The sequence below is a fragment of the Trichomycterus rosablanca genome, chromosome 16 (genome assembly GCF_030014385.1).
Source record: "Trichomycterus rosablanca isolate fTriRos1 chromosome 16, fTriRos1.hap1, whole genome shotgun sequence".
Lineage (NCBI taxonomy): Eukaryota > Metazoa > Chordata > Actinopteri > Siluriformes > Trichomycteridae > Trichomycterus > Trichomycterus rosablanca.
The window spans coordinates 17,533,644-17,557,650 of record NC_086003.1 but is presented as its reverse complement, the minus strand read 5'-3'; the positions used below and the strand labels follow the sequence as shown (position 1 = coordinate 17,557,650).

Genomic DNA, 24,007 nt, shown 5'->3' with positions numbered 1-24,007 from the left:
TAAAGTTAATCTCTTTGGCCACAATTAAGAAACATTTGCTTGGGAAAAAATAGCATTTAATAATAAATGTCAGTTTTATCAATTGGTAAACATGGGAGTTGATCTGTTTTACTAGTTGTGTGGTTTGAACTTGTGTGGCAGCCAGTGGCACAGGAAACATTGCAGTGCTAAAATTCCACAAAATATCAGCAAATTCTGAAAGCAAATGTGACAGTCAGTCAGGAAATGAAAGCGAAATCAATCCACATTATAACTCATCTACCATTAACTACTCTAGGCATGATGCATCATCTAAATCCCAATATCAAACTGGCGACTGACCAATAAGGTGTCCTGCAGGCCAAGGATATCTTGTGCTGCCAGCCAGTCCTGAGACTGCACAAGGTCTTTGGCACATCTCAAAGAAAGCGAGTGGCACAGGCTGCTCTCTCCAGCCGTCTTCGCCAGGTTGGCAGCCGTCTTCAGTGACATCATGTCCCCTTTCTTGGCAATGATTTTGGCCGCATCAACGTTGGAGTCTGCAGCAAGATAGCTGTAGGGAATGCAGGCAGTTGAACTTTAAACCAAAAACATTATACATTTGACACTACATGGCCAAAAGTAAGTTACCACACCTTCTGATTAGTGGGGGCGACTATTTGAGTTACACCCACTTCAGAAACAAATGTTGGCAGCAGAATGGGTCATACTACTAAACTTAGTGATTTTGAATTCATAGATTTGTTTAGTAGCCAGTCCACCTTCTGGATGTTTTTGGATGGATCTGGACCAGAAAAGCTGGAAGCCCACACAGGCACTGGAAGAATATGACAGGACTGCACCCAGGTCCCTGGGCCCCATGTTGCTGTGTGACACACACCTTACTTGGCGAAGTGCATAGTTGCAAACAATAAGAGTTATATTTCTGTACCATCACTATCATGTTCCAAACTGCCTTTGGATGTAACATTAGCAAGAACGTCCTGGATGGGGTTTCTATGTCCAAGCTGCTGCACACAAGCCTAAGATTACCATGAGCAGTGCCAAGCATCAGCTGGATTGGTACAAAGTACAACTCCTTTCAACTCTTGCATTGTTGGCAGTCATTTTCCATAGTGATTAATCATGTCATCCAACAACTTGAACCCTCAGTTGGGCGGCACGGTATCTCAGTGGGTAGCACTGTCGCCTCACAGCAGGAAGGTCCTGGGTTCAATCCCCAGGTGGGGCAGACCGGGTCCTTCCTGTGTGGAGTTTACATGTTCTCCCTGTGTCTGTGTAAGTTTCCTCCGACAGTCCAAAGACATGCAAGTGAGGTGAAGTGGAGATACTAAATTGTCCATGACTGTTTAACATGATGAATCTTGTGTAATGAGTAACTACCGTTCCTGTCATGAATGTAACCAAAGTGTGTAAAACATGACGTTAAAATCCTAATAAATAAATAAATAAAACCCTCCATTGTCCAGTACCAATACTGAATTGGTTTTTCAGCAAGCAAATATGGTGGGAATTATCAGGTGTCCACATACTTTTAGTCATGCAGTGTACAATACAAGCTTAATTTATTCTTTTCATTTATATTTATTTATTTATTTATTTAAATGTTTTACTCCGTGCTTACACCATGGTTATATTCACAGCAGGAGGGGTAGTTCATTTTCATGTCAGTCTGTTCTTATGTTGTTCTTTAAATGCTCTCTTTTATGCAAATTCTCAAGAAATAAATGATTGTTTTAATTTTGGCTTGGTTAAAGATTTTTCTTATAGTCTTTGGTATTGTTAGAGATTGTCGTTCCTGTGATTATTTAGTACATTCAGTCAGTATGTGTTTAATGAAAAGAGGTATTCTGCAGAAATCACAGATTGAAGAAGCTTCCTCCCTTCCAAGATATAAATGCGTTAATCTTGTGTGTTCAATGCGGCAACTTATTCTTTTTTAAATCAAGTCTAATGGTAATAACCTACCATTTGGCAGCAGTAGTGTAGTGTCCATCCTTCTCCAGCACTGTGGCCCAGCTCATATATAGATCCTTCAGTACAGGATCCTCGGGCTGCAGTCGTGCCTTAGCCAGAGCGATAGCTTCCCTGTGGATGAAACCCACATATTATTCTTAGCTTTCACATAATATTAAGCATAATGCACATAAAGCTTTGATTAATGAGCATGGCTGAACTGAGACTGAAGCAGATTTTAGCTAGTATTGCTAGATGTTGGGAATTTATTATGGTGTTGGAGGCTACATAAACAAAATTTAATAAGACATTTGCACATGGAAAGACACTATTTGGACACCTGAACTTGTTGGACATCCCATTTTAGACACAAATGGTATTAAAATAGAGTGGCCTTTGTGAGCTTTTCAGCTATAACAACAGCCACTCTTCTTAGAAGGCTTCTTCAAGACTTTGAAGTATGTCTGTGGGAATCTGTGCCCATTTAGTCAAAAGACCATACGTATGGTTGGGCACTGATGTTGGTCAAGAAAGCCTTAACTGATGTTCCAGTTAATTCCCAAGCAGTTCAGTGGGGCTGAGGTCAGGGCTCTGTGCAGGCCATTGAAGTTTCCTTATACCAAGCTTTTCTTTATAGACATTGGGACAGTGGTAGCCTGGTGGGTAGGGCTTTGAGCTATCAACTGAAAGGTTGAGAGTTCGAATCCCAGCTCTGCCATGCAGCCACTGTTGGGTCCTTAACCCTGTCTGCTCCAGGGGTGCCGTATAATGACTGACCCTGCGCTCTGACCCCAAACTGGGATATGCGAAGGAAGAATTTTGTTGTACTGTATATGTACAGGTCCTTCTAAAAAAATTTGCATATTGTGATAAAGTTCATTATTTTCCATAATGTAATGATAAAAATTAAACTTTCATATATTTTAGATTCATTGCACACCAACTGAAATATTTCAGGTCTTTTATTGTTTTAATACTGATGATTTTGGCATACAGCTCATGAAAACCTAAAAAAATTAGCATATCATGAAAAGGTTCTCTAAACGAGCTATTAACCTAATCATCTGAATCAACAAATTAACTCTAAACACCTGCAAAAGATTCCTGAGGCTTTTAAAAACTCCCAGCCTGGTTCATTACTCAAAACTGCAATCATGGGTAAGACTGCCGACCTGACTGCTGTCCAGAAGGCCATCATTGACACCCTCAAGCAAGAGGGTAAGACACAGAAAGAAATTTCTGAACGAATAGGCTGTTCCCAGAGTGCTGTATCAAGGCACCTCAGTGGGAAGTCTGTGGGAATGAAAAAGTGTGGCAGAAAACGCTGCACAACGAGAAGAGGTGACCGGACCCTGAGGAAGATTGTGGAGAAGGGCCGATTCCAGACCTTGGGGGACCTGCGGAAGCAGTGGACTGAGTCTGGAGTAGAAACATCCAGAGCCACCGTGCACAGGCGTGTGCAGGAAATGGGCTACAGGTGCCGCATTCCCCAGGTCAAGCCACTTTTGAACCAGAAACAGCGGCAGAAGCGCCTGACCTGGGCTACAGAGAAGCAGCACTGGACTGTTGCTCAGTGGTCCAAAGTACTGTTTTCGGAAATCAAGGTGCCAGAGTCTGGAGGAAGACTGGGGAGAAGGAAATGCCAAAATGCCTGAAGTCCAGTGTCAAGTACCCACAGTCAGTGATGGTCTGGGGTGCCATGTCAGCTGCTGGTGTTGGTCCACTGTGTTTTATCAAGGGCAGGGTCAATGCAGCTAGCTATCAGGAGATTTTGGAGCACTTCATGCTTCCATCTGCTGAAAAGCTTTATGGAGATGAAGATTTCATTTTTCAGCACGACCTGGCACCTGCTCACAGTGCCAAAACCACTGGTGGATGGTTTACTGACCATGGTATTACTGTGCTCAATTGGCCTGCCAACTCTCCTGACCTGAACCCCATAGAGAATCTGTGGGATATTGTGAAGAGAAAGTTGAGAGACACAAGACCCAACACTCTGGATGAGCTTAAGGCCGCTATCGAAGCATCCTGGGCCTCCATAACACCTCAGCAGTGCCACAGGCTGATTGCCTCCATGCCACGCCGCATTGAGCAAGTCATTTCTGCAAAAGGATTCCCGACCAAGTATTGAGTGCATAACTGAACATAATTATTTGAAGGTTGACTTTTTTTGTATTAAAAACACTTTTCTTTTATTGGTCGGATGAAATATGCTAATTTTTTGAGATGGGAATTTTGGGTTTTCATGAGCTGTATGCCAAAATCATCAGTATTAAAACAATAAAAGACCTGAAATATTTCAGTTGGTGTGCAATGAATCTAAAATATATGAAAGTTTAATTTTTATCATTACATTATGGAAAATAATGAACTTTATCACAATATGCTAATTTTTTGAGAAGGACCTGTATATATGACAAATAAATGCATTCTTCTTCTTCTAATGCTGTAAGAGAAAACAGCCTTCCCTAACCTGTTGCTGCAAAGTCCAAAGTATATAATTTCTTTCATATATTATATTTATTACATCTGCTCTGGCTGAAACACATGAATTCAATAATTAGAAGTGGTGTCACATTACTTTTGTCCATTTAGTGTATTTTAGCTGCTCAGATAAATGCATATTTGCAATACATGAACCTGTCTGTGGATTGAGAAGTGCTAAGTGTAGCGCAATGTGGCACCCTACAGTGCACACACCAATAGATATTAATAAGCAAATAATCTCTTACCTGTACAAGTGATGAGCTTTGAGGAGGCTGATGGCTTCGTAGATTTTGTTAATGGACACGAGGTGTGAGGCGGCTTTGAGAAACTGCTCCTGCATACACAGCTGCTTCACATAGGCTTCCACTGTCCTCGCCCACACCTGATAACCAGCTAGAATGAACAGAAAAATGACTTTTTTCAATTCTGTTATTAATGAACATGACATGCTGCATTGCTAGCTACGTTAGCTAAATGTAAAAGCAACTTACTGCTGACTGTTTGTAAGTCTGTAAATGTATAAATACTTACCCATAGGTGCTAAGCTCAGCAGATGATCGGTCAGCTCTCCTTTCTCTGTGGCCAGTTGTAGAGCCCCAGTCAGATCACCTTTCCACAGTCTCAGATAAGTCACTGAATCATAGTGACCTGCATGCACATGGCTCTCCTCTGCAGCGAACCAGCAAAGCAAAGCAATTTAAATGTAAAAATTAGCATTCCCATATAGTTTGTAGACAAGGTTTGGAACCAAGGCGGAAATGACGCACATTCACATGGTCACTTTTAAATAGCATATAGAATCAAATAGAATGCCTTTATTTGTCATATATACAGATACAGGTGTACAGTACAATGAAATTTGTTCTTTGCATATCCCAGCTTGTTTGGAAGCTGAGGTCTGAGCACAGGTCAGCGGTTATACAGCCCTCCTGAAGCAGAGAGGGTTAAGGGCCTTGTTTAAGGGCCCAACAGTGGCAGCATGGCAGAGTCAGGAATCGAACTCTCAACCTTTTGATTGATAGCCCAAAGCCCACTAGGCTACCACTGTCCCACTTATATAAATCCTACACTGGAATTCATTTAAACATTGTGAGCCAGGTCTTTCTGTAAAACTTCAGGAAGGAAGAACAACCGGGGATAGGAAGAGGGGGGTTGTGGGAGGCATCCTGTGTCACTACAATATGCTTAGTGATCCCGAAGAAGCCAGACCTACCACAACCCTGATCAGGATAACACAGCGGTAAAAAGTGAAGATAAAATGATGATGAATAAGTCAGCATTTTAGAATACTGTAATGAAGGGAAACGTGATATACTAATAATTATATCAAACGCTAGTATTTTAGTATAATCTTCAGATTTATTTGTAAACGTAGGCAAATCGAATAAGTAAGGCCTTACCTAATTCAAGAATGTGAAAATCGAGTCACAGAATGCCATAAAATGAGCCATTTCCATTGTAATATGCAATTTGCTGTGAAATTCAAACTTTGTGTTTAGTGATTTATCATTTTTCATTTGCATAGCGTTGAAGTGTCTCACGTTTACTGGTTAATTTTCACTATGAAGCAGTCCTAGCAATCCTACGGCAATTCAGTTAGCAATCGCTAAGTCAAAATGTGCAAGATGTCAAAGTCTAAAGCAGCTAAAAACACTACTCGGGTAGGCCTCACACCATCGCTGGATGTTCTAGGTTTACATTCAACCGTTAGGGTAGGCTGTGCTGTGTATTGTTGCTTCCGTTTATTCTAGAATTTAATTTATAAGTGTAATTTAATAACTAAAATGTGGCACTTTTCTTTAAAAATCCATGAAATCTGTGACGTTTGAAAACACAAAGTCCGTGAATTTAGAAGGGCCCTACTAATAACCCATCATCCCATGTCCCCTGACAGGCGGTTGCTTGAAAACCTCTGATTTAGACTGTGGTGTATAAGTGTGTGAGATTATTCTGTAGTTTCACTGTTGCAGAATTTACCTTCTTCCTGGAACATCCTGTAGAGGGCTTTCCTGTCTGTGAATAAACCGAGCTGGATGTGTTCTCCAGTACCAGGTACACAATTTTCTAACTGATCTGTGGAAAAGAGTCACAATATATAAAAAACCTGCAGAATATGAAACTAGATTGACAATTTTTATTTAGAATAAAAACAGAAAGCAGGAAAAGAAAAGTCAAACCGTCTTAATAACTTCATCCAGAATAGAACATTCTTACAAACTGTATTTATAAAATACAGTTGAATAGACAAGAATAATAGACACTATACGGACAAAAGTATTTGGACACCTGACTAAGAGTTTGTTGGACATCCTTTTCATTTAAAAAATAGTATTAACATAAAGTGACCTCTATGTGATCTTTTTAGCCACTTTTCTGAGAAGGCCTCTCACAAGACTTTCAAGTATGTCTGTGGGAATTAATGCCTATTCAGTCATACTGGGAACTGATGCAGGTCCAGAAAGCCTCAATTGATGTTTCAGTTCATTCCAAATCTGTACATTGGGACTGACATTCAGGGTTTTTTTAGTCAAGCTTTTCTTCATGTCTTTATAGACCTTCCTTTCCTTTATATAACTGATTTATTACACCTGTTAGCAACTGTTGTGACTGGAACACATGAATATCAAAATAAAAGGGGTGTCCCAATAATTTTGTCCATATAGCGTAGCTGTAACACACTTATCTAACACTACCACAGCAATGTGAGACTGAAAGGCATGTCATCATGCTGACCCTGTGTGTGCTTTACAGCAGCCAGTGTTATGCAGTCCTGCTGTAGCTCCTCTTTGGGCCGATGATCCATGGAGGTGCTGAGCGGCAGGATGGAACGAGGTTTCCTCTTTTTAACAGAAATATCTAGGAGGAAAAAGACAAATCAGTGTGGTAGATCTACTTTTTGTGGAATATTTCAATAGCTCTGGTGGGAAAACAGTATTTTCTTAATTTACAAAAAAATTGAGCATCGTGTCTGAATCAAGCTGGAAGAACATTCATAAATATTACCAAGGCTGCATTTTTAATATTAAATCATATTCTGATTCACAAGGATTATTGGGAATTGACTCCTCCCCTCATGGATGAACAAATTCTCTGGCTTTTTTTCCTTTTAAATGGTATTACATATACATTTCAACTGCTTCCGTTTAGGTTTAGAGCAGAACTTAGAGCTGGCTGACATCTAAACAGCAATACTTCTTTTACAACCTACAATTTGTTCAAGTCGCCCTAAACTTTAAACATTATGCTTAACTTATTTAATGTGGGTGCTCAGGTTTCCTCAGTTATAAGGAGTTCCCTGTCAATCGTTGTTCATGTAGGCGCCCTGCCCAGCCGGATGGCAGAGCCGAGTTTCGAACCAACGAGTTCGAAATGTCAGCTCTGGTGTGCTAGCGTTGTGTGCTATTGTCTAATGAAATTTTTTTTGCCTCACTACCTTAAAAAAAGCCAGCTTTTCAAAACAAGTTAGTGTAATAAAAACAAACCGACCCTTCCAGCCATCAATCTGAATTTATTTGGTGTTCTCTAGATGATTGTTTTGTTGTACTTGACGACTACATTGACGTTTCTGACTGATGTATGTGCCCCGCTAACCTGCTTTCTCTTTTTTCTTTTCTTCCTTCTCATCCTTCTTCGCTGCAAGAGATGGTTTTCCCCGAGTTTGTACTCTCTCTATAGCACAAGCGGCCGCACTGGTCTCCACAGTCAATTCTGACCCCAAAAAGACAAAAAAAAAAAGCTTTATTACAATGCTAAGGATAAGCAGAGCCATATAACAAGGATATACAGAGTTATGTTACCACTGATGACAGAGGTGCCCTGTTCTATCTCCTCATCCTCAGCTTCATCCTCCGTCTGTCCATCCGGTCCACTCCCACTTCCTCTTTTCTCCTCCTCTCCCACTTCAGATTCATTCTCACCAGTCTTTATCCTAGATTTTTCCCCAGTCTTCTTTTTCTTCTTGGCTTTCTTCTGCGGCACTTTCTTTTTCTCTATCTCCACTCGTCTCCTACCTGACAGAATCGACATGAGCGATATGGTCATTTTTAGACAGACAGACACGGATAGATAGACATATAGATATTTAAAATACTTCAATTCTGAAGGAAATTAATGAACTTATATTAAGGAAATGTTATTAAATTAAGGAAGTTTTATCCACCTCATTCAATATTCAAATGAATTAATTATTATTAATGCATTTCTTTAAAAAAAAAATTTTAAATGCATTTTCTCCCCATTTTCCTCCCGATTTAGCGCACTCAATTTTTGTCTTCCGCTGCTGAGAGATACCAGATTGCATCCGAGGAGAGCACGTCGCTGTACACGCCTCTTTCGACACGTCCACAGCCCTCCTCTTCTCGCCCATGCATTCTGCACAGGCGTCTCTTCTGCCAATCAGGGTCCTTAAACAGCGTATGAAGACCCACCCACCCACACATAGTCCGGCCCCCACCCTGCAGATACGGTGGACAATTAGTATCTGCTGCAGGCACTGCCAATTATGCCCACTAGATGGTGCCCAGCCGACCGGTGGCAACACCAAGTTTCGAACCGGAGAGTTCTGAAACTAGGCGCTGGTGTGCTAGCGGAATATCCCGCTGTGCCACCTGGGCACCCGTTTTCTTTTTTTTATTTCATTCCCACAAACCAGCACTGGTATGACATTTTTGTCCTGCAGAAAATCAGTATTTGCAATCAATGTTTGCTCTGTGTGATGATTGAGAATAAAAGGAGCTAAATAAAGAAATAAATTCCACATTGTTGTATTTAGATTGTTAACCAGGTGCTTTTACCAGTTTCTGAGTGAATTACTCTGCCTGTCATCACTGTTCAGAAATGTTCAAGCTTTATTGATTATTTTTCCGTACAAGAACAGAATGTTGTCATCAACTGAAAATACCTCAAACACAAGCTTGATTTAAGAAAATAGTGAAATTGAAAAAAGAGGAAATTTGCCAGGTCTTTATGTTTGCAGAATCTGAAAAGCAGCAAATACAAAGCAAAGACAGAGACACACTGAATGGTTATACCCACTTTTTGGGGGTTTAACATGCTCCTGTTTGGACACAGCCCACTCCTGTACGGTGAAATCATCACCGCCTGTCCAGACCAGGTCAGGGTTAACGGGGGACCACTGCACGCATAGCAAGCGCCCGTTATGGCCCCTGTAGTTACACACCGGCTCCTGCTTTAGCACATCCCACACCTGCAGCAGAGCACAACACCACATACAGTTAATACACAAGTGGAATTCAGCAGATATGATCGGACTTAAAGACCTGAGCGAGACTGATAACTAACAGAAGGGCTGCTGTGGCTCAAATTGAAGATAATTGTAGGGGAATCGGCCATGCATTGACCCTTTCTGTGTGGGGGCTAGTCGAAGTGCCCACACTGAGCACACAGACATCAGAGCTGAAAAATCTGAGATGCAGAGTTCAAATCCCCAGCAGTGCTGTCAGTCAGTCGGGCATTTACATACAGACATGATTAGCTATGTCTCAGGTAGGGGGGATAACTGAGCCTCATGATGAATTGGCACCTTGTCCGAAATGTGTTACTGCATCGCACCCAGTGACTCTGGGAAAGCCGGACCCCATTACAACCCTGACCAGGATAAAGAAATGTTAAAGAACATGTAAATTAATAAAAACATAATTAAAATATAAGCAATATTATTAAAATAACACATTTATTTTACTGTCTAAGCTCACTCAAGTGTTCCAGTTACTCATGGGTAAATACATAACGATGGTAGGCAGTGACTTACCTGGGCGGTACCATCATAACAGACAGTCACCAGGTGTGCATCGTGATGAGGGCTCCATGCCAGACCTGTGATCTTGTTGGTGTGACCGGATAGAGTTCGGAAGGATTCAGTGACCAGAACTGGACTCTCTGATTGGCTCTCTTTAGAAATGTAATAGAAAAATAATCATTTAGAACAAAAAAAGAAAGGAAACATTAAGGAAAGCGAATTCAAATCTTTTTATCATCAATATTTGAATCCTTACCGATAGCATTGCGTAGGTCGTGGACATAGATAAGTGCATTGCTGGAGCCGGATGCGAGGAAGTAGTGTAATTCGGGCTGGGTGGAGTGCTGATGGTGCCAGCACAGTGTGTTGATGATCTTATGGTGCTGCTGCACGGTGCAGAGTATTTTTAGATTTGGTGCGGCGTACACCTCTATAGAACTGCAAACAACAACAAAAATTAAAAAGTTTTAACTTTAGTTTTAAGTGAAACTTGTTAGAAGAAAGCAGGTTTCCAACAAGAAAAAGGTGAAATAAATAAAGAAATCAATAGAAAGTTGACAGAAGGGTTTATGTCTCATATTATTTTAACAGTGTCCATATTGGAGAGGTATTTTTTTTTACAATTTTACACCTAAACAAAAGTGCATAAATATTTTAAATCCACAGCATAACAAGAGAACAGCTTACCCGTCTTCATTTCCAATGGCCAAAACTTTCCCATCTGGCTTCCAACTGAAATCTGTGTGAGTGGAGAGTTTGTGCTGCAGAAAACATACAGATGTGTATTAGAAACCTCTCATCATCAGTATGCGAACCAATATCAAAACCACACTTATTTACCAATGTAAAAAGATTCAGTGTCATCAAAAGGTATCTTCCCCCATTCCTGATTTATTTATATATATATTTTTTTGTGTGTATTCATCTTTGGGACTCCAGCGAACCACATTGAGAGCTACAATCCCCCAATGAAAAACTATGAAACTACGAAAACTTCTCAAAGAGTGCATCGATGACACATTCAGGAGGTCAAGAAACTGCAGGAGGCCCCACTCATGTCATATAAGGTCAGTGTTCATAACTTCACAATTTGAAAAAGACTGCGTAAAATGGCACTAGTCCAAGAAAAAAAAAAACACACTCCAAGCCTTCTGAGAAAATGTTATCTGAACTAAAAAAGTCAATCTAGCATAAACTAAAATTAGAACATCATACAAACAATTAAACATGGTGGAAGTAATGCGATAGTAAGCCCATCCTTTTTTGTTGCAGGGTCTGGGCAATGCTGACTAAACCATGAATTCTGGTTTATGAATATTGCAAATTCCCAAAGCAGAATCTAATACTCATGCATAATTGGGTTATGCAACAAGAAAACGATCCAAGAGCACTTCCACATCTGAAAAGCTCAAAATAAAATTAAAAATTGAGAGTTTGAAGTGGCCCAGTCAGACTTCTGTCGTTAATCCCACTGAGATGCTGTGACAGGACCTGAAATGGGCACATAATGGCCAATTGCCCACCAATGTGGCTGAATTAAACCAAATTGGCCAGCTGTAGCCTAGTGGTTAAGGTACTGGACCAGTGATCAGAGGGTTGCTGGTTCAAGCCCCATCACTGCAAGGTTGTTGCTGTTGGGCCCTTGAGCAAGGCCCTTAACCCTCAATTGCTCAGACTGTATACTGTAATTGTAATGTAAGTCGCTTTGGATAAAGGCGTCTGCTAAATGCTGAAAATGTAAATTGGCAAAAAACATGGGCCTGTTGACTGATCTCCATTTATTAAAAACTTTTGGGTTTAGTTCTTGCTGCTATAGGTGGCAAAATCACTAAGTTATTAAGTTTGTTTGTTTGTTTATTAGGATTTTAACGTCATGTCTTACGTCATGGTTACGTTCATGACAGAAACGGTAGTTACACGTTACACAAGATTCATCAGTTCACAAGGTTATATCGAACACAGTCATGGACAATGTAGTGTCTCCAATTCACCTCACTTGCATGTCTTTGGACTGTCAAAGGAAACCCACGCAGACACAGGGAGAACATGCAAACTCCATACAGAAAGGATCCAGACTGCTCCACCTGGGGGATCGAACCCAGGACCTTCTTGCTGTGAGGTGATGGTGCTACCTACCAAGCCACCATGCCACCTATCCAGCAAATATAAATAATATGTTGTGGGGGGTATGCATTACAAAGTAATGAAGTACAAAAACAAAGTGCGAGTTACCTTGATGTTGTTCGTGTCCCGGATTAGTTTATTGATGTTGCTGGCCTCTCCTGACAGTTTCCAAGGGTCATGTTGAAAAATGACTCCCTCTCCCCCACAACTATACAGGCTATATGAAGGTTTGTCTCCTGAACCTGAGAACAAATCGTACCCAAATATCAGTACCACTTATACTGATGAGCCATAATATTAAAATGTGCATGGCGATGCCTAATTCCAGCTAAATCCAGATGACTGGGTTGAAGTATCTTCAAATCAGGTGGGGCGCTCATAGGCAGCCATGATGAGTACCTACTGACAGTAGTCTGAGGGGGGACAAACCACAAACCCATGAAAGGTTATTGGGCAGCCATCATAAATCATTAATGCCAGAAGACATGACAGCTATGACGTCTGGTACAGACTATGGGTAATGACTAACAGAACAGGGCTCTGTGCACTCAGGCGATGCAGAAGTCTATACCCACCACAGATATGAGCTAGAATCTCAGCGGTGCCACTGGCCTGGTCAGGGTGCTTAACAGACAACTGGCCATGTTTAAGGGTTTTCATGTTCTTGCTGCTTCCATGACAAACACCAAGAGAACAGCATGATCGTCTGTACAATTCAAGGCTCTCTGACTGACTACGCCAGTGGTTTCACACAAGTCAGAGGAGGCATGTGTTTGTCTGCGCGTCTTGTTGGCTTGGGGGGTTTTTGGTAGTGCAACAGGGGATTAAATATTCCAAAACTGCAAATGCATCTCACACAGATGTCTACTATATGGACACCCTGAGGCAGACCCAAAATCTGCTGAAGAAGGGGTACTTGCATGACTAGTTTGCCCTCAATACCAGTGCCACATTGATATTTCCTCATGTCTATAGTAATACCCAGTTATTGCCAGTGTTTCTGAAGATGACACAGCTGTAAGTTGTGTGTAGCTAAAGCAACCAAATCAACCAATTAAAAGGGTCTACATACTTCTGGTCTACCTCTCTACACTCATATGCAGAACCTAATTCATGCATTTCTCTTTATTACCTGCGCTGGCTACACAGCACCTGCAAAAAGCGTAGGTTTTACGTATGGTTAAGGTACTGGACAAGTAATCAGAAGGTCGCTGGTTCAAGCCTCACCACTACCAGGTTGCTTCTTCTGGGACAGTGGTAGCCTAGTGGGTAGAGCTTTGGGCTATCAATCGAAAGGTTGAGAGTTTGAATCCTGGTTTTGCCATGCTGCTACTGTTGGGCCCTTGACCAAGGCCCTTACGCTCTCTACTCCAGGTGCTCTGTACGATGGCTTACCCTAGCTTCCAAATAATCTTGGAGATGCGAAAAAAAAATTTGGTTGTACTGTACATGTGTATATGTACAGGGGTTGGACAAAATAACTGAAACACCTGGTTTTAGACCACAATAATTTATTAGTATGGTGTAGGGCCTCCTTTTGCGGCCAATACAGCGTCAATTCGTCTTGGAAATGACATATACAAGTCCTGCACAGTGGTCAGAGGGATTTTAAGCCATTCTTCTTGCAGGATAGTGGCCAGGTCACTACGTGATGCTGGTGGAGGAAAACGTTTCCTGACTCGCTTCTCCAAAACACCCCAAAGTGGCTCAATAATATTTAGATCTGGTGACTCTGCACGCCATGGGAGATGTTCAACTTCCCTTTCATGTTCATCAAACCAATCTTTCACCAGTCTTGCTGTGTGTATTGGTGCATTGTCACCCTGATACATGGCACCGCCATTGGATGCACATGGTCCTCCAGAATGGTTCGGTAGTCCTTGGCAGTGACGCGCCCATCTAGCACAAGTATTGGGCCAAGGGAATGCCATGATATGGCAGCCCAAACCATCACTGATCCACCCCCATGCTTCACTCTGGGCATGCAACAGTCTGGGTGGTACGCTTCTTTGGGGCTTCTCCACACTGTAACTCTCCCGGATGTGGGGAAAACAGTAAAGGTGGACTCATCAGAGAACAATACATGTTTCACATTGTCCACAGCCCAAGATTTGCACTCCTTGCACCATTGAAACCGACGTTTGGCATTGGCACGAGTGACCAAAGGTTTGGCTATAGCAGCCCGGCCGTGTATATTGACCCTGTGGAGCTCCCGACGGACAGTTCTGGTGGAAACAGGAGAGTTGAGGTGCACATTTAATTCTGCCGTGATTTGGGCAGCCGTGGTTTTATGTTTTTTGGATACAATCCGGGTTAGCACCCGAACATCCCTTTCAGACAGCTTCCTCTTGCGTCCACAGTTAATCCTGTTGGATGTGGTTTGTCCTTCTTGGTGGTATGCTGACATTACCCTGGATACCGTAGCTCTTGATACATCACAAAGACTTGCTGTCTTGGTCACAGATGCGCCAGCAAGACGTGCACCAACAATTTGTCCTCTTTTGAACTCTGGTATGTCACCCATAATGTTGTGTGCATTGCAATATTTTGAGCAAAACTGTGCTCTTACCCTGCTAATTGAACCTTCACACTCTGCTCTTACTGGTGCAATGTGCAATTAATGAAGATTGGCCACCAGACTGGTCCAATTTAGCCATGAAACCTCCCACACTAAAATAACAGGTGTTTCAGTTATTTTGTCCAACCCCTGTATATATGACAAATAAAGAGATTCTATTCTATTCATTCTCACAAATCATTTCATCCTGGTCAAGATGGCAGTGGGTCTGGAGCAACCTGGCGCAGAGCAGGAATACACTATGGACAGGGCAGCCTGTCCGTTACAGCACTCCCATTTACTTGCTCACTTATACATATGGAGCAATATATTCACTTCTTGCATGTTTCTGGGAAATGGGAAAAACCAGACATAGGAAGAACATACAAAACTCTAGACAGACAGTCAACGGAGATGAGGAAAGATATATTTATAATTTGATGTAGAGTGCCCAGCAAGCCAGCACACACACACATCACTGGATTATCTCTGGATGGTGACTCTCTTTAAATAAAATCTATCACCTCCTCCGTCTCCATCACCCGGTCCAGTGATACAGTAGATAAAGTAAGTGGTGCACGACTGCGGCGGGTCTGCTAATGAAGTTTCAGCTCCTCTATTTCCCAGCAAAACGTTCACGAGGGAATTGAGTTATACATAATCTCACACAATTACTGCTGAAGTACGCACTGGGCTTTCTTCGGTGACTGATGATTCATGGCAATGTTCCTAGTTCAATATTTGCCAGGCTCAGGAGCGTGTCATGAATGAAGTGAAGCGTATAGATGCGACGTACCAAATGACATAGGAGGAAGGGAAGGACCCCAGTTTAGGGAGTAGATCGTCTTGTGATGGTAGGTGCTGGAGACCTGAGGAGGTCTACATACAAAAACAAGCACATTGAATTAGTCTTCCTACTTTTTCCATTGCATAGAGCTTAAAGTGTCACAGGCCAAGAACAAAAATATAACTAATCAATGTTGGCCTTTTTTCTCAGCTGAATGTCCAGTTAACATCTAACATTAACAAGGACAATGCAAAAACGTAACTACTGATCACCAACATTTCATTTTACCCTTCATGTACGACTCCATACAGCTGCACTGGTTTAAAAAGGTCTATTACGCTAGCCCACCACCGCTGGGATCCAGGTCCAAATCTCAGCAGTGCTATCAACAGACTGGGCATCTACACAGACCTGATTTGCTATGTATCAGTAAGGCCCTACTAAATTCACGGGACAATGTGCTTAATTTCACAGACCTCGTTTTTTAAATGACACATTTCACGGCAGTCATTAAGTAACACTCATAAATTGAATGATGTCCGTGTTTTGACTCCAACGTCCACATAATTGGTTGGGAGTTTTCCAAACTCAGTTACCCGAGTAGTGTTTTTAGCTGCTTTACATTGCCAGTGTAACAGAGCGTCTTTAGAGTTTGCCGAGTTTATAAAGTAAGAAATAAACTGTACATAGACAAACTATCTGGATCATAATACTTTACTGGCTTGTTCTTTTAAGGCGCAGCACAGACTACAGTGAGATGATCACGTGTGTAGAGAAGCACACTTTTCCATTGATCATACTAATTCCATTGATTGACAAAAAGCACTCAATACGTAAACACATACATCATACACATACTGTACATCATACACATACATTGTCAGAATGCTACACCACAGAAAAGTCTGTTACACTAACTTAATTGGCGTATGATTGCTAGGACCACCTCATATTTCATGCTCTGCGCAAATAAAAATGTTAAATCGCTAAACATAAATCTAAAAACGGCTCATTTCACGGTCCGTGACGCGATTTCCACAGCCGTGAATTAGGTAGGGCCTTAATGTATGAGGCATGGATGGCTAAAACCCTGTGATGGACTCAGACCCACAACACAACAGTCCAAATCCCAAAACTTTAGTAGAAAGGTTATGGAACTCTTACTTGTTAGAATATGCTTCATAGATGCCTACTTTGCCATCATCTGTGCCAAAGGCTAAGGAACCCTCCTTCACTGGATGCCACGCCAGCTGTCAAAGAGAACAGGAATATCACTAAATGTGCAATAAGCAAATATTAATACATCAATAACAGTTGTGGTTTTCCAATCCATTGCAGGGCCTCGGCCATACCCCCGTCTCCTTGATCAAGGGTCCAAGATTTATGCACTTTAGACCAAGTTATGAGTCTTTACTCATTTACCTTTAATACAAAAAATATCCGTCACAAACTACAACTACGTAAAACTCACGGTAAACAGCTTTTGTTGAGACCAGTCCTGGAGATCATATCACAGCGGCAGTGGGGGAAACCCCCATTTGACATTCCCTCATTCAGGCATGGCCAAAGGTGTCTTTTGGACATCTGGCCAGGGCAGCAGCACTGCTCAGATTCAAATTCATGAGCTTAAACACTCTTCAGTGGTGCATCACCCAAGGAAATTTGTGCCCAGGTTGGATCATGAAGCCTTTTAAACCCAACGCCACTCCCAGAACCACTTGAGTTTTAAGGTACCACTGTACATGAATCCTTCCACACAATCACTATCATAAACATTCACATGCAGACACTTACAGCAGTAACTTTGGACTTGATCGACTGCCAGTAGGTCTTGGTGTCGTATGGGTTCTGCATGGAGAGTGTGTTCCACACACGGATCATGTTGTCTCCGACCCCCAATGCCAGGCAGCCTGTGCCAACCGGGGAGAAGCTCATAGAGTATACAAATCCTCCAAGCGTGGGCAGATTCCAGAGGCACTCCAGAGTGGCCAGGTCCCAACACTTAATCTAGATGAAAGAGACATACCCATCAATTTGGACACAGTTGATAAATTGTCAGGCCACCATACTGTTGTGTTACACACCAAATCTCCTACACTGTGCTAAAACTACCTCTGGCAAACTAGCCTAGCAGGGCAGGAACTTTTGGATAAGCTTTCATCAAGGGGCCAGGTACACAGCGGGTCTCCATGTCTGCTTAAATGTCTACAGAGAGTTGGTCATTCAGCCAAATTGGACATCAGGATAAAAAGGGCCTTAGCCAGGAAGACATGAGCTCCAAAGGTTGTAAACCTGTTGGATGGACAAACATCTCTGCAGCACTTCATAAATCAGGCCTTGATGGCAGAGTGGCAAGACAGGAGCCACTTTCGAGCTTGGAGTTTGCAAAATAACATATAAAGCACCATGTAAAAAAAGAACAGCAAACACTATGCCAATATCCTCTGATATTGATAAACTGTTGCCATGTGGTTGCTAGGGTGTTGCTAAGCAATTCATATGTCATTACAGGTTGCTAGACACTTTGTGTAGTACCATAGGTGGTCACTGTGGCATTGTTTAGCAGTTCCTATATTATTCCAGGCTGTTGGTAGAAGTTGCTAGGTGGATGTTTTGGTATTCCAGGTAGTTACTAGGATGTTGCTATTGTACTTGTGACCTACAAGGAGTGCACTACCTTATAACTGCAGAGTTAAGCGTACGCAGCTCTCATTTCTATGAACAGCTGTTATGGAAAAGCCACATGTTAAAAGAAAAATCAGAGAATCAGACCACACATTCAGGTGTTCCCAGGTGGCACAGCAAGATAATCCGCTACCACACCAGTGCCGAGATTCTGAGCTCCCGGCTCGATACTCGGCTCTGCTACCGGTCGTCTGGCAGGCAAAATTGGCTAACGCCTGCAGCAGACAAATTGGCCTCCAGTCTGCTGGGTAGGAACAACCGGATTAAGGGGTGGGGTTATCAATAGGGATGTCCCGATCATGTTTTTTTGTTCCCGATACCAATCTCGATTATTAATTTTGATCCCGATCCGATACCGAGTCTCAAACCGATACTTGTATTTTCTAGATATTGTCTAGATAAGAACTGGATAATACTGTTCACACAGTGCACACTTCAACTACATTACAGTTATTCAGATTAATCCAGTGTACATGTTTAACAACTGAATAGCTCTGCAGTGCTGAAGGGAAAAATGCTGCATCCAAGCTATTGCTTAATGTTTTGTATTTTTACAAAATCAATCAAAATGAGTGAAATAATTACAGTTTTACTTTAAACTTTACATTCGAAGAAAAAAAAAAAATCTGTTTAATGCAGTGATGCACTAAAAATGAACAGAAATCTGTGTAGCAGCTTAACTTGAATATAAGAATAAAAGTTACTTAAAAGCATTACAGTAAAACCTGAATACCAAAATAAAATGGAAAGGCTCTTTTGTTATGAAGGAAAGCCAGTTCTTAAAGTGCTTGTATTGTGACAATGGTTTAATGGACGTTTCTATTTGAAGTGAGTGTGTTTTGACCCTTTGGGGCTTCCATAGTGCATGAAATAGCGTGCATGACTCTAGCTGTCCGGTATTCGGTACCATAACAGAAGAAGTTAATAAAGCGTTCTGCTCCCGACAATATGTGAATATACCGTGTATTTATTTCTTTATTAAGCAAGTGCATCACTACGTTGTTTTGTAAACCGGAGTGATCCTTGACTCACACACCATATAAACAGTAAAATTCTACAGTAATGAGCGCAGCTCTGCTACTACCGCCTCGTGAAACGCTCACAGTGCAGACATTACACTAAACTGTTGGACTTGTTTCACTTTCCAATTCAAACTATTTCCACACAGCGGACATGCTGATGTAAAACAAAAGATCGGGATTAGGATCGGGTTTAGTAAAGCCGATTCCGATCAGTTAAAAAATGCCTTGATCGGATCGGGACATCCCTAGTTATCAACACTGTGTAAAGCCCAAGGTGCCTGTACAGAAAGTGAAGGAGCGCAGAGATTTGGGCGTGGCTCGCTGTACGCGAAGCCGACCACACACAAATCCACCGAAGTATGGGGATTGGATGCCGCTTAATCACTCGGCCCAAACGACTGAGCAACGAATTTCATAGAGCATGTGAGAGTTTCCTCAATTCTAATGCGTTAAAGTTTAATTCCAACACATCATCAGCTAATTACTAACCCGTCATCATTGTACATCAGGGTGCAGGGGAGTTACCAGAGACGGCTATTAGAAACGGCTAGAGAATCTCACCTCTCTGTCCATGGATGTGCTGATCAGCAACGCCCTGTCCTCCACACACACTGAGCTCATGTTAAAGACGATACGGCTGTGGTTCTGTCCGTCTGTTGAGCTGCCCAGCAAGGTCCACTTCTGCTTGCCTGATTTTGTGAGATCCCAAGCCACCAGCTCTCCACTGGGTACATACACACAGTATATTTATTACCAGAGAGATAAGAAGATGTGAGTGTTAATTACCAGTGTTCCATACACACTGATTTACTGGACTACAGGGCACTACGCTTCTATTCCAGTCCCTTAAACCAAATAACACTTAATACTCATGTTTTGTAATGAAAATGAACAAATTCTTCATATCAGTATTAACAGGGTACATTTACTGTGTGCTCAGTAAATCAGAATCCTATATGTACCCTGTTAATACTGATATGAAGGATTTGGGAATTTTTATTACATTTAAATTAAATAACAGAGTATTTAGTGTTAATTGGTGTATGGGACTGGTATAGAAGTGTACTGCCCTGTAGTCCAGACCTATATGTTATTTAAATGCCATTAACATATTATTATTTTACTATCTTATTATTTTAGTTACATACATGTGGTAAATAGCGCTATCCCACTGTTTCAGAGTTGATTCAGAGTACTAATTCCCAGCGGTGCTATTCTACATACAGACATGATTGGCTATGTCTGAGGGGAGAGGTGGACGAGCCCCTATGATGGATTTCAAGGACACCAGACCCAGACCAAGATAAAGCAATGGTAAAATCTGCATTCAGATACTCAATCTATAAAGTAAATACAATCAAAATGTTTTTTATTGCATTTCCCCCAATTTTCATCCTAATCTAGTCGCATCCAGTTACCTGATTGCATTACGCTTCCTCTCTACTGATGTTGATCTCCACCCTAACACATGCCCCCTCCGACACGTGTGCAGTAGACGACTGCATCAGCTTTGTGTACAGAGAGACGCATCCTAATCTACGTTATCCCTCAACTCTGTGCAGGCGCCATCAATCAGCCAGCAGAGGTCGTAACTGCATCAGTTATGAGGATTCCCCTTCCGGCATCCTCCCTTTGAACAACAGCTGATCATTGTACGTTTAAGTGCCCAGCCTGTCGGATGGCAGAGCTGAGTTTCGGACCGAAGAGTTCGAGATGTCAGCTCTGGTGTGCTAGCGTGTTTTAACACTGCACCACCTGAGTGCCTTTCAAAATGGTTTTTTATTAGAAATTGATCGTACAGTCTGGATTTGACCATTTGGGTCTAAGTTCATATGAGGTAAATGCTTTACTTGTATGCAAAATAAATAATAATAGAGTAAATTATATTTGAGACGATTTGTCAAAGCACAAGCCAGACTCAGGGTCACATCTCATGTGCTTGGGCAGTTGTAGCCTTGCGGTTAAGGTACTGGACTAGTAATCAAAAGGTCCCTGGTTCAAGCCTCACCACTGCCAGGTTGTCACTGTTGAGGAAGGCTCTTAACTCTCAATTGCTTAGACAGAGTACTGTCACTGTACTGTAAGACACTTCACTGTAAAGCGTCTGCTAAATGCTAAAATTGTAAAATGTAAATGTGCATGTGAAGCACACAAATGCAGCTGGTGATGATCACTGTGTGATGCAGCCAGTAGAAAACCCTAAAAACTCAAAATACCCGAAGCAGCTGGAGATGACTTGGGAAGGTCTTCCTTTAGGCCAGTGCACTGTGAGCCATAGTCTTTCCTTTACACCAGGGTCCACTCCTCCCCCTCGCCTCTTTAAAAAGGGAAGCTTCAGGGTCATTACACCTACAGGTAAAAGATGTTAAAAAAGGAAGATGTTAAAAAAAATTTTTTGACCCTTTTCCACACACACACACACACACACACACACACACACACACACACACACACACACACACACACACACGCTCTTAACAGCTGCACTGGTCAATATTGTATTGTCCTTATTATGAAAATCTAATCAAATCAAAGTTTATTTGTTACATACAGGTCATACATGGTCATACATTAATGGAACACAGGTTCGATTCTCAGATGCACCTCTGGTCTATTCGGCCGCTCTATATACACAACTGGCAGCGTCTGAGAAAGTAAAGCAACTTTTGCTGTCTGGTAGAGGGGCCTGCACAAGTGGTGAAAGTCTAGTGTGTTCCACTATGCATGTTGTGCCTGTGTAAAAATCTATAATTGGTTGTGTTGGATGGGTCGTGTGCTCATCAACGGTCCTTGGTTAACATGAGTGTATAAAAGGTGGACGAAACAATGAGGAGGAATTGACTATCTCACCTTTGCCTCTGGCTGTGCTCCAGATTCTGACAGTCTGATCCCGACTACCTGAAGCAAGGTAACCACCCACCTCCATCTCTGCTGGCCTATCAGATACATCTGTGGGGATGGACAAGCATTGTTAAAATGAGCAAGAAAAACCTTCCATTATTACTAGTTGCAAATTTAGAATCTAACCATATTTTTTGAAACATGATTATGATATTCATATATTCATTAATATTAGTATTCAATAGCATGTAATTGGTACAATATTTGGCAAAAACTGTACCCATGTTGTTCTCTGGTTGATTGTACAGTGTTTCCTCCTTGGGGTTGGGACACCAAGCCAGGGCGTGGATCTCCTCCTCATGGCCTCGTAATCGATGGATCACCTCTCCTTTTTTGCTGATGTCAATCAGGACAATCATTCCATCCTTGTACCTTGGTAAACAAAAGGTGGGACGGGTAGCACACAGATATTATTATTATATTATAGAATGTTATTGGAACATTACTCTCCAAAAAGAAATGTCATTTGAGCAAAGGAAAAAAAATGTTTTGTCATGTAAACAAAGTTACAATCCTGAGATACATAGTACCATCACAAACTGCTGGACCACTGTGCGACCTGGCTCCCAAATATATTTATAAATTTAAAATGTATCAATGAAATATATCATCGGCCCCTTCCTTCTAGTTGAAATCCAAGGTTACAGTGTCAAAGCCATTTAAAAAACAATGCATTCCAGTATTTACTGTGCATTACATATTAATACAGATGTTAATACAGATGATTGTACACATTAGTCTTGACCTTAATAAGATATAGATGTTGAAACAGTACAATAAACAATGTCTTACCCAATGGCCACATGGTTTTCATTATGTGGTGAGCATGACAGGCAGAAGATGGTTCTGGGCTCTGGAAAGAAGCTACGTGAATCATTCCTGCCAAACCAGTAACACACCACTACACCCTTCTCATCTCCTGAAACCAGCAAAGCCTTCTCAACTGGAGACCAGTGGATGGCAGAGATGGTGTTCTGTGAATGAGCACACAAACAAATAAGATTTTAATTCTTTTTTTCAAGTTTTTTTTCTGTGTCTAAATTGTTGAAACACAAGCCCAACACCCATCACACTAGCCCTAGACCTTTGAAACACAGGTTCGATTCTCAGCTGCACCTCTGGTCTATTTGGGCACTCTATATACACAACTAGCAGTGTCTAAGAAAGGAAAGCAACTCCTGCTGTGTAGTAAAGGGGCCTGCACAAGAGGTGGAAGGATACTTTAGTCTAGTATGTTCCTCTATGCATGTTATGGCTGTGTAAAAATCAATCACTGGCTGGTAAAACAAAAAGGCCAGTGGCTTCAAATGTGTTAAACGGAGCGTGTGCTAATCTCTGATCACTGGTCAACCATGAATGTTGTGTATAAGAGATGGACAAAACAGTGAGAAGGAATTGATCTTCCGCACTGTTATATTTTTATTGGAAATGGTGAGGGCGGGACGAGCAGTAATTGGTCGTGTCTGAGAGACTGAGAGAGAGCTTATAGTCCCAATTTAGCGCCATTTGATTTCCACCTTTTTCGGACGCTCAAAAAAGGTTTAAGGCAAGAAGATTTCCATGTGTGATGTGAAGGCAGTGGTGCATCAGTGGCTACATGCTCAACCAAAACATTTTTTGCTGATGGCATTAAAAAGTTGGTACAACGCTGGGAAAAAAATGCATTGAAAGGTGACTATGTAGAGAAGTGATGTAATTTGTTTTTGAAATTCTTAATAAATAAGTGCGAAAACTTTCTGAAGAACCCTCGT

General features: G+C 41.7%; 1 protein-coding gene across 1 annotated transcript in view; it reads right to left on the bottom strand.

The window, feature by feature from the left end:
• Positions 1-24,007, bottom strand: part of gemin5 (gem (nuclear organelle) associated protein 5) — a 31,333-nt gene that overhangs the window by 6,160 nt on the left and 1,166 nt on the right. The window contains exons 3-23 of the mRNA XM_063012126.1: positions 23,049-23,230; positions 22,477-22,628; positions 22,206-22,304; positions 21,572-21,704; positions 19,917-20,079; positions 17,443-17,655; positions 16,813-16,898; positions 15,658-15,740; positions 12,413-12,546; positions 10,868-10,941; positions 10,437-10,618; positions 10,193-10,332; positions 9,457-9,628; positions 8,220-8,432; positions 8,014-8,130; positions 7,156-7,278; positions 6,400-6,495; positions 4,954-5,091; positions 4,668-4,815; positions 1,948-2,067; positions 322-532 (exon numbers count right to left, since the gene is read on the bottom strand). Coding sequence (XP_062868196.1) covers positions 322-532; positions 1,948-2,067; positions 4,668-4,815; positions 4,954-5,091; positions 6,400-6,495; positions 7,156-7,278; positions 8,014-8,130; positions 8,220-8,432; positions 9,457-9,628; positions 10,193-10,332; positions 10,437-10,618; positions 10,868-10,941; positions 12,413-12,546; positions 15,658-15,740; positions 16,813-16,898; positions 17,443-17,655; positions 19,917-20,079; positions 21,572-21,704; positions 22,206-22,304; positions 22,477-22,628; positions 23,049-23,230 — 2,979 coding nt within the window. The remainder of the gene's footprint in view (positions 1-321; positions 533-1,947; positions 2,068-4,667; positions 4,816-4,953; positions 5,092-6,399; positions 6,496-7,155; positions 7,279-8,013; positions 8,131-8,219; positions 8,433-9,456; positions 9,629-10,192; positions 10,333-10,436; positions 10,619-10,867; positions 10,942-12,412; positions 12,547-15,657; positions 15,741-16,812; positions 16,899-17,442; positions 17,656-19,916; positions 20,080-21,571; positions 21,705-22,205; positions 22,305-22,476; positions 22,629-23,048; positions 23,231-24,007) is intronic.